The 10,926-nt window shown below is 48.5% G+C and overlaps 1 protein-coding gene across 1 annotated transcript; it reads right to left on the reverse strand.

Annotated features, from left to right (window-relative positions):
* Positions 1-2,255: 2,255 nt before the first annotated feature.
* On the reverse strand, positions 2,256-5,882 carry LOC149330841 (integrator complex subunit 8-like). The gene has a single exon (XM_089561533.1). The coding sequence runs from the start codon at positions 5,600-5,602 to the stop codon at positions 2,636-2,638; it is 2,967 nt and encodes a 988-aa protein (XP_089417659.1). The 5' UTR covers positions 5,603-5,882; the 3' UTR covers positions 2,256-2,635.
* Between the last annotated feature and the right edge of the window lie 5,044 nt (positions 5,883-10,926).

The following is a 10,926-nucleotide window of genomic DNA, read 5'->3' on the forward strand; positions in this document are numbered from 1 at the left end:
TACAAACAGCAAAATAACATCTCGGCCAGGGGATGCTGAATACTAGTTTTGGTTAATTCCACCTTGAAGGTGTGAAGACTCTTTTATAGGTGTTCATCATTGACTAAGAATAAGCGCAAAAAAAAAACTACAAACAGAACAACAGAGAAAACACGAGTGCTCAGTTGTCTCTTCTGTATGTCCCATTTTTTGCGCCGTTGCTGTAATCGTGGACAACCAACTAGCCCAACTTCACGCACTGACAATGTTAATCAACCTCGCTTATATTTGCTCTTTAGGACCCCCATTATATTTTTGTGTTGGGATTTGTTTTTTTTTTATTACTATTATTATTTGTCTCATTTGTTGCTGATAGTACATCGACGTCATGCTTGGAAATGAGATGTACTGTGTGCGAAACGTGAGCAGCACCTGCTGCCTGTTGCCAAGCCAGAGTAAGGAACCCAAAGCAGCCATTGTGTTCTCCTCTTGTCAACGTGTCTGTGGCAACTAGCTAGTTGTTGTAGATGTGTTGCATGTTGCTGTTCTTCATCTTCGACCACAGGCACCTACACAGTTTGTTTCAAGGCTCCAAGTATGTTCCGTTTTTCGAGTCCCAGCATGGAGAGCACCATGAGAAACAATGCACGATATAAAAGCCCAATTTCTCACTTCACAAGTGAACAGCTTCCCGGTGGAGACCAAACCATGCTAAGTACACGATAAGATTCCTCCTCAATTGAAGTACTTGCTGCAAATTGGTTGAAGTATAACGTGAGCAGCCCAAAGATTCAGTTCTGGAAGCACTAGCATGTGGAAGTATTGCATTACTTACTTCAGGCCTGTGGAATGGTTCAGTGGATTTGTGCGCTTGTCGAGAAGCTGCTTGACGCACTGTTCTGACCGTATATGTACTAGAACCAAGAGGATGCCACACTGAAGGCTGTTGGCAGACTGGTAAAGTGGAGTTCGACATGACCTGCAGAAGGCTGGCTTCAGAGTAGACACGCAGCATTTGCAACCATGGCACTATTTGCAACATTGCATCATAGCCACCAGCAGCGTAGTACAACTGTCTCAATTCACTTGCTTCTATACAGGACTGTGTTGTACCACTATGCAAGTGCTTGCCAATCCCATAAACCTTGTGTGTGCCCAATTGCTGCTTTTTGCGTAAACTTGCTGAGAAAGCCCGATGGCAAAAAGTTAGTAAGTTCCATTCGTCTGCAGACAGGCCATAACAAGCTTAACAAACAAGCAGTCGTGACTGTTCACAAGCTACCCAGATGACAAGTTGCTGTGGAAGACACAGCAACTTGGAGAATATTTTTTGAGGGGAGTAGTGGTGGCATTAAGGCTCAAGAGAGTACAAGAACTTTCCAATTGAACGGTTTGAATTTTAGGCTAGTGGAAGGAACCCGCGACTGTACGGTTCTTGCTGGTCCAGAGAATGCCCCGAAAAGTTGGGCCTATTAGACTGAAATTGGAGTGATTGCCGTAACTTCCTCCAGATGCTTACAACGCACATACTTGGTGAGTAAGAGCAATTAATTTCATTACAAACTGTAAGAATGGCCATTAAATTTATGCACAGGAAATGTGCAGCGACAAAGTTCATCAGACTGAAATTACTTGTTTAGTTTGGTTTATGGGGTTTAACGTCCCAAAGCAACTCGGGCTATGAGAGACGCTGTAGTGAAGGACTCCGGAAATTTCGACCACCTGGGGTTCTTTAACGTGCACTGACATCGCACAGTACACGGGCCTCTAGAATTTCTCCTCCATCGAAATTCCAGCCGCCGCGGCCGGGATCGAACCCGCGTCTTTCGGGTCAGCAGCCGAGCACCATAACCACTGAGCCACCGTGGCGGCCTAAGAACTTGTGTGGTACCAGTAGTAAGTAGTGGTACCATGGAGTAAGAGAGTGGATTCTAAGGAAAGGGAAGCGTAGCAGGGAGTGGCAGAAAGTGAGATGTGTGGGCAATGTTGAGAGGTTGGTGGAGATAGGTGGTCACAGCCTGACACAAGACAGGGTTAATTGGAGATATTTTAGGCCTTTGTCCTGTAATGGACACATTTAGGCTGGTGATGATGGCAATCACTTCAACTCCATGAAAATTTTGTTACTTCCATTCTTGGTTGCGCAATGAACAGTACACTGTGCATTCAACACTTGGTGAAAACAAAACGTAGTTGCTAGGACATTTGGCTTGACTTGGCTGTACTTTTACAGCTTGTGCTGAATTTCGCATATGTATGGACACAAATGAAAGATGTACCAGCAGACATTTTAATATCTTGTGCCTTAAGGCATAGTGAAAACATTCGTACAAGAAATATACTTGATGATAAATGCAAACTTTTCTTGGGGCAACTTTACCAAGCAACCTAAATAATACTGCTTCATTTTGCTATAGACAATTTGCATATCACAGTTTTTACTGCATACGTGATGCATTATCACAGGAGAAAGGCAATGAGCATGTTTATGAGCTCAAAGAAGCACCGGAATTTGAAGCGCACGCATGGAATTTTGCGTGCAACTTTCACCCGCTTATGTCGAAGCAGTTCAAATAAGGCCGAGCTCGGCTTAGTTCAAAGGTGGCAGTTAGTATCGATGCAGAATGCTAATCATATTCTGTACTGTCTGTGCAACTCAGAGGTACTGTCTGGCCATGACCCGCAAAAAGTGCCCCCGGCGCACGTTGGCCGCCTCTCGCTGGATTTCCTCATTGTTGCTGGCATTGAGCTCCAACAGGCCCATGCAGTGCAGGGCCTTCTGGCGTGACTCCAGCTCTCCACGACGCGTGTGCAGGTGTATCAGGAACTCGAGCAGCGTTATGTCGAACACGTGCTCGTACAACGAGTCGCAACTGTCCTGGCACTGGCGCTCGTTCAAGGCTTTGAACGCTGCACCGTAGTCCGGCTTCTCCATCAGCTGACAGAACAGGGCAGCTTGCGTGTGGCACTGCAACTTGCTGCAGCAGTGGGACATCTTCTTGTACATCAGGTCATCCACGAGGGACGCCGGAGCCGGCTGTGTGAAGTAGTCGGTCGTCATGAGCAGCACAGTCAGGTAGTGCTTGAGCGCTGCCGAGTGATGGCCCTGCGAGTAGCTAAAGTCTGCCAGGGCCTTGACCCACCCCGCATGGGAGCCGTTGGTAGCCAGGCAGTGCTGCAGTGTGGCATGGAATACATCTGTCACGGTTGACTTGCAGTAGTTTGAGGGGTTGGTGATTGCTGTTGGCCACAACTGCGGGTACTCCAGGCACACTTCAGACCCACTGTCATCCCTCAAGATGTTGTACATCTTGGCAAGACACGACAGCAGTAGAGTCAGGGCCAAGTTGTCCTTCATTTGCTGCAGGAAAGAGTGAAACGTGTGCCTGCTAAGGCTTGGCACGGAAGGGGCATCCCGCTGCCCGCCATCTCTGGGACCTCCCTTGGCAGGCCTTCTGTTCTGCTGTCCTCCCGATGCCACCAACATCGAGAGCATGGGATCCCACAGCTGCTGGGCGATAGAACGGGTCATCTTGTTTGTGCAGACATCCTTACAGACTGCTGCCAGCGCCTTGGACAACTCAAATACACCTATTGATGCTTGTTGCGGTTTTCCAATCTCAGAGAAGACGTCCCACTCAGCCAAATTTAGGAGCAGTGTGCAGCAGAGCTCGGCCATTTCTTGGCAAGGCCGATAATCTTTGTCGGCGTCAGCATAGTATGCAAGCAGGGATTTGCGTGCCAGCTGAATGGTGTCGGCTGGCCGGCGTTGGGCATTGGCTGGCAGCGGCAACGCATCGGCTGCCTGCAGGGCCTCCGTGTAGTGCATCTCGGCCACCAGCAGCGCTGTCAGGCGCCGCCACTGGGGCAGACTGAGGTCTGCCTCCACTGCACGAAACAGCTGCAGTGCAGGCGCATACAGCTTGAGTGAACGTAGCTCGAGGGCTTTGGCCACAAGGACAAACATGTGGTCTTGCCACTGCTGTGGAAGGCCCCGATGAAACTCTCGAAGGCTGCGAGTCAGCTGCCAGTGTGCGTTCAGGGATGCCAGCCGGATTGATGGCGACACCTCCTGCAGCATCTTGACGAGAGACAGAATCTCCTCCGGGTCATGCGAGGCCACGAGCGCCTGCTCCATCCTTCCTCTCTTAGTGGCTGCATTTTCAGAGAAGGATACCCTCTCCAGAGGAATTTTGGGTGGAACTTCCGCTACTGGCGTCACCTCTTCCGATGGGAAGTACTTGTGTAGCACACCTGAACAGGAAAGTGCCTTAGCGACATCCGTGGAGACATTGCACACATACCCGACAAAATTCTTCACGAAGCCGATTTCTTTTGCACTCAGCGTTGGGAAAACAGCATTCAGTGCTTCGTTAAGAAAGATGACGCAACCTTTGTTGAGGGAAGCCAAGTTCAGCTGAGCCCCACATACAAACAGCTCTCCACTGATTACACGGCGCACAGCATTACAGAGCAGTACATGCGAAGCGACCTCTGTACCAGCAACATGCTGGAGTACGTAGAGCTCGGCGGTCTCTCTTTCCCACAGGGAGATCTCCCGCTTGAGGTTGTCCTCGAGCAATACGGCCACTGTTGTCTTGCAGTTGCCGTGCAAGCTAGCCTTGAGCTTATCCAACAAGGAGATGCACTTTTTAGTGGCGGTTGGCCGACATGCCACACAGAAGCCCTTCAGCCGCTCTAAGTCTAGGTGGCAGATCATTTTCTTCGATACCTTGGGGTAAAGTGAGAGAGCAGTTTCAAAGAGCTCCGCAGCTCGCCTGTAGTTCTCCTTGTAGAAAAGAAATGCCCCGAGCTCGAACGACACCTGACAGCAGACATCGTCAGCAGAGGCCATTATGCCTTTCTCCCACTCGTGTTTCGGCTCCACGAGCTCTGCTTTGACGACGGAGAAGCTCTGCAGTGTGGGAATCCGCACGCTCAGTTCGCCCGCTGCACGCCGGGACAGCAGCTTCTCCAAGAACGCCACAGCTTGTTCCGTTTCTTCAGCACACTTTTTTCTGATCGTATCAGCCATTTCTGGTGTCACCACTTTTGGGTCTACCTGCCCCGGAAGCTGAACAGCAACTACTTTAGAAGTTTTCACCGGCACCGAGGACCGCACCAGAGTATTCACTACCCAGCGGGACTTCATCATGCACGCAAACGCTGCGTCTGGGTTGTTCAGTCTCTGTTCTTCATTCAGTTCGCTGCAACCAGCTGCTTTCTCAAGCTCTGCAACCAATGTTTGCTGCATCGTCAGCGGTAGTTTTTTCTCGAGAAGGTCCATGTCCCAGCCAAGAAAAGCTGCAGCTTTCAGAGCCAACAGCTTCAGCGGCTGCGTCTTTCGGTTGCCTGGGTCTTCCTCGGGAGAGCTGTCTCCCAGCTCATTTGGTGCGCCGTCCAAGTTGGCCGTGCCTGGGAGGCTGTTTCCAGGAGGTGCGGGGCCTCCGTTTGGTCCTTGCTGCGGTGGCTCTGTCGCATTTGCCAAAAACTGAATGACCAGCTCGAACGCGCAGGGGTGTGGATTTTCGCTAGAGAGGTGTTTCTCTAGCAAGGTGTCGTCCAGCAAGAAGTCTAGCCACGAAATAACACGGCAGGGCAACGGTTCTTCACGCGTTTCCATTGTACAAAAGAAGCTAGCAACAATTATTTATAAATCTCCAGAATACTTCGTTCGTGGTCGTCTAAAACGCTACAGACGCGAGCACATGCTACCTCCACTACGCCGTGCACGCTGCAACGCCGGCACTGATGATGCTGATGCTGTTTGGGTCATTTTTCTTTGTACCGACGGGTCACAGGAATCGCAACATGCCTGGTCTAATACTGGATCAGGCCATTAAAACAATATTCTAATGTAACGAAAGAAAAGGTTATCGGCCTTGTGGCTGGATGACACATTTCAGCTTCCCGCCGAAGCCAGCCAAAGTGAGAGCGCAAGCCCACCGGAAGTTTGGTGGCTTTCCCCGGAAGTCGCCCGTCTGCTGTGCTTTCCAGCGGAAAAAGCGGCAAAAGCCGCTTCTTTCAACCTTCGGTTCGTACTTTTATGCGTAGTTCTCGTGTAATATCTACTGTTATTTCAATGGAGTAAGAAAGTTGGAAGCCTGGAATGTGAGCATTGTTTGCAGAACCCTGTATTCCAGAAAAACAAAGGAAAAGAGCTATGCAGGTTTCGCCGGAGTTAACGCATGTTCCGTTTTTATCTGCTCGGGTTGCAAGGAATTCTGCGCAAACTACTGGCCTATTTGTGCTCAACCACCGACCACAAGGCAGATTATGATAGTCTGCGTTTTTCGATGAATAATTTATTGTCGAAACTTGCCTGGATATTCTGGAATCGGCAAAAAACTATTGTCGGCTGCGGAACAATTTTCGTTCAAGTGAGCGGAGCAGCCAATTTTAGAGGCTGCGCCATCTGGGGAACTGAGATCCAGCTTCATTCATTCATTCATTCATTCATTCATTCATTCATTCATTCATTCATTCATTCATTCATCTATGGCCGGAGCCCAAGGCCGTAGAGCTCGCCGGAGTGACGTAGGCTACGTCATCAAGTGGAGTATGAAAAATCATGCCCGGAGCCGCAGCGCAATGAATAAAAAATGAGCGTTCGGGAAGCGCGCCGTCACGGAAACGACGGACGGTTTGAAATGTTAATGAAAGCTGAGAGTGCGCGCCGTGAAGAACCGCTCCGCTGAAGAAACGAACGGTTTGAAAAGCTAGTGAATGAGGGGAGACGCCGTCGTAGCGTACCTGCGCGTCATCGAGCTAATCCGCGTCATCCGCGCTTTCAGTTCGTCTGTCGCATAGGCTGCCTGCAGACACTTCTCTCGTACGTACACGTTTCTTAGCGCGAGCAAAACATCTAAGTTGTAGGGCATTCTGTTCAAGCCCATTAAGTGTTGTGCGCCCAACTGCGATGGCATTTATTCATTGGACCGTAAAGCACACGTGTTCCGATTCCCTCGGGACCAGGAACTGCCCCAACAGTGGATATACACTCAATACCTCGTGAGAAGTTCATTCCTTCGAAGTATTATAGGGTGAGTAGCTTCGCACTTTTGTTTCTTGATTTAAATGAGCAACTTCCGAACGGATAATTGTGATCTACTTTGCCTGACGTCTAAGTTGCATGGGAGTAAAGTGATATGGTTAAATAATTAGGAAATATCAGTGAAAATTACCAGTGCGTTCGGTGAGTGTCCGAATGTAAGTGGCAGCACGAGCTAGAAAAATATTTCGCGCTAGGTGTGCTAGAACTGTTCGTAAATTGATGTTGCGTGAACACGAATTCAGATATTCTCATGTTCTTTCAGCACTTGTATGCTGGCGCCCGCTGCAATCACAGTCACGTGTAATCGAAAACCTTTTGGCGCCAGGTCTGTACGTACAGTCGCGGGTAAAAAGATTAGCACACGAGACGGAACACCAGAGCGCCGGAATGACAACGCGTGGCCAGCGTGGCGCTGCCGGTGGCGAAGAGGCTGATAACGAGTGCCGGGCCGTTCCCATTCTTGGACTGCCACGGACCAGCAAAGTTACTGGCTAAAGCAGAGTCTATTGTTCCCGCGAGTTCCTTTTGACAAACCATCGCGGACATAAAAAAAACAGTAATAGAAAGAAGCCATCTTTGCTTGATAACCGAGCCAAAATAAATGCAGCATGCACAGTCACGTAGGGTTGGCACTTCAACGCTCGGGCGGTGCGCGCTTGATAAAGGTTACTTCCTGCCGCCCCCCCCCCCTCCCCCCCTAGGCTGCAAAACATGGAAACGGCCCGATAAGCAGGTCTGCGTACCACAGCGCCGCGTGGTGAGATATACGAATTCTGATCGCCAGTGATCTGTGCTAATATTTTTTGCTCGCGACTGTACTTACATCGCGTGTAAAATTAATGGCGAGTCGACGCAAAATCCAGCACTAACCATCTCATTGTCACTTGCGGACGTTGAATGGCGAAATTCACGAGTTTCAGCATTTGTCACTGTATCATTGTTGTGCGTAATAATGCGATTTTGTGCCACTCCGTTTTCGCAACAGCGAGGTATGCGCCGCTGGCTAATCAGGATGCCGACGAACGTTGTCTAGCTTTTTCTTCTTCTGTTTCTACGTGTGGGACATATTGTCTACCTGGCTCTGCACTACACAGGGTCAGAAAGTAGATTGAGGTTGAAAGTAACCTCGCCCGCTCCACTAAAGTACCGCGGGTACTAGGGACAGTTAGAACCATGCTTTCTACCCTACAAAACGGCTTATAGTAGGATACAACTTTAAAAAAAAACAGCAGTTGCTAACGCTTCGCCACGGTCCGCGTCGTACTGTTATGGTGTACTGTATTACTCCGCTGGCCAATCACAGTAGTAAATGAAATCAACCTTTTAATGTTTGGCTACATTAAACAAACCAGGTATTAAAATTGTAGAGCTTGCAACTTTTTCTTGTGATTAGCTTCTTGTTCAAGTAACAAGACAAGTTTTAACTACGGACGTCCTTTTCGTCGTGGAGCCTTCTGTGCGGCGGTCCTGAATGTGGGCGGAGCTTCGATCACTGCAGACTTGTGTTGTAGCCGATTTTCTAGAAGGAAGCGTCCGTGATCCGCGTCGCCCGGTATCGGCGACGGAGCACAAGTTTGCGCTCACACACTCAAAATGACCGCAAAACAAAAAATAAAGGCATGCAGGAAGGGGGAAGATCTCCACAGCCAAAGACAATGAACATTAGAGCCCTGAGGCATTCTGATGGGCATGAACTGCACTGGGCAACTTCAATGCCAGTTTTCTCAAAATTTTTTTTCGACCCGACTGCCTTGCGTGTGGACAACGTAGCATGACAATGGCTGGATCGATTTTCATGCCGCTTGTTGCTTTGTGCTGCTTGATAAATGCTCAGTACAAAGACTTTCCAACATCTGTGAATTGCATTATCATTGTTTACGTCATTGCCAAGATACCAGTTGATGCCATATGGAAATATGGATATAGCATTCTGTGTAGAAAAAGAAAAATCAGGCCGATGACAATATTTGTAGACAGTCTTCACATCAGCCATATTCCCCTGGGTAAAATTTAAGAGTGGCTACAGACTCTTACCTGTTTTGTTATCATCCACACATTTTATTTGCACATTGTTTTACAAACTCAATTCAGTCCCCATCCTTGTCTATCCCATCCCCCGGTCATGGTACTTGGCAGCATCAGGTCCCTATTCCATGCAGGGAGTGTACCAGCCCTGTAGGAAACGGGAAAAAATAAGAGGATCAGCAGAGAGAGAGAGCTCATTCCAGGAGTCCATTGGCTTTTACTGCCGCTCTTGCCCGGTGTTCATCAACTAAAGCTGGTCTCCCGAATGTGAGCTGGAAAGTGCCGCCTCCCAGTCTTCGGTTGTTGGTTTGCTGATTCTCTGTATGACTAGGTTTTTCTGGCATGCCCGTACCATGTGGTATAAGTCAGCCACTTCACCGCAGAAGGTGCAATGCTGATCGTATCAATTTGGGAACATATAGCTGAATTTGACAGGATTTATATATAAGTATTCGATTGCAACTTCCTCAAAATGACCCCTATCTCCCTGCTTTTAGATTTTTGTGTGGTTGGGCGTGTGCTTTCCTCGTTACAGTGGTTCAGAATATTTATGTTCCTGCGAGTGTTGGATCAGCAGCAACAACACGTTTAGCATGGCCGTCCCTTCCACACTACCTTGTGGCGTCTGAAGTGACGAATCAGAAATTTGGCGCAGTTTTTTGTTCATAATTTACGTCAATTCGTAAACAATATGCAATAGGATAAAAAAAAAGCGGATTCCCTTCCTTCTGGTGCGCAAAAAGACAGGTTGTTCTGTAATGACAGATTAATTATTTCTGTTGACAAAGCACTAGTTTCACTGAAGCAAATGAAACAGGTGTCACCACCACCGAGCGTTTTTGCAAGCTAGAGTGCGTGAAGACGCTTTTTTTTTAGAGCGCAGCTCTTTGGCGTCCGTTCCTGGGTTTCGCGTCGTCGTCGGCGTCGGCCTCGTAACCAGCTCCGCCCCCAATGTCACGCTTTTCAATTGGTCGAAATGCTCGTGACGTCACAGTGCGCGAATTTCAAATGGGGCCAATTGTACTTTGGCTAGTAACCATGCAACCAATCAAAGGGATCGTATAGTGATGCTGCAACTAAGTTGGACTGAGTTTAGTTAATTGCTTAATTAATCAATTAGCCTAATTAATATAGAGGAGAATGAAGAGGTCAGAAGAAAAGAAAAGAAGGACGCGCGCCGCAGCGACAACAGCGTCCGCGGAAGGAGACGCTGCTTAAAAAAAAAAAACAGATAAGTACGAAGCCGCGTTCACCCCACGCACTTCCCCACTCAGTAAGACGTTGCTCGTTTCATATACGTTGTGTCGAACATCCTAGACAGTTCCAACAATTGGCAGGTTAATTACAGAACACGATGGATAGAAATACAAGAATATAAATATGAAATAGCGTAATTAACCTTTCTAGTTAGACCGCATAAATCAATAAAACCGAGAACGAAATTGGTCGAGTTGGGGAATCGAACCAGGGTCTCCGGAGTGCGATACGAGCACGCTAGCCACTCCGTAATGCCAGCTGAATGGTTTGGAATGAACAAAGGCGCGTCTAGCTAATACGGCGTCTTCGTTCACTCCCATCTTCCCCCTTTCCCTTACGGCGAGGTGCAGGTGTCCACCCAGATATGCGAGAGAGAGATACATTTCCTTTCCTCAAAAAATAAATTTACCGTCCAGCAAGGCGTACAGCCGAATTGGCGATGGCGTTCTGTGGACTCCCTGGCAGCGTTGCAAGACGCTGTCGCGTTCCACTCTTACAGGCGAAGCTTAACATGTTAACCACACATCAGTAACACACGCAGACAGCCAATGGACGCGTCATTCGCTGGCAGCACTTGATTCATCATTCACACCCACATTCTTAACGTACGC

The sequence above is a fragment of the Amblyomma mixtum genome, chromosome 9, assembly GCF_055824585.1.
Source record: "Amblyomma mixtum isolate Tamu chromosome 9, ASM5582458v1, whole genome shotgun sequence".
Classification (NCBI taxonomy): Eukaryota; Metazoa; Arthropoda; class Arachnida; order Ixodida; family Ixodidae; genus Amblyomma; species Amblyomma mixtum.

What these genes read in the sequence shown, in the direction of transcription:
- LOC149330841 (XM_089561533.1), bottom strand. Translation starts at nt 5,602, where the DNA reads ATGGAAACGCGTGAAGAACCGTTGCCCTGCCGTGTTATTTCGTGGCTA.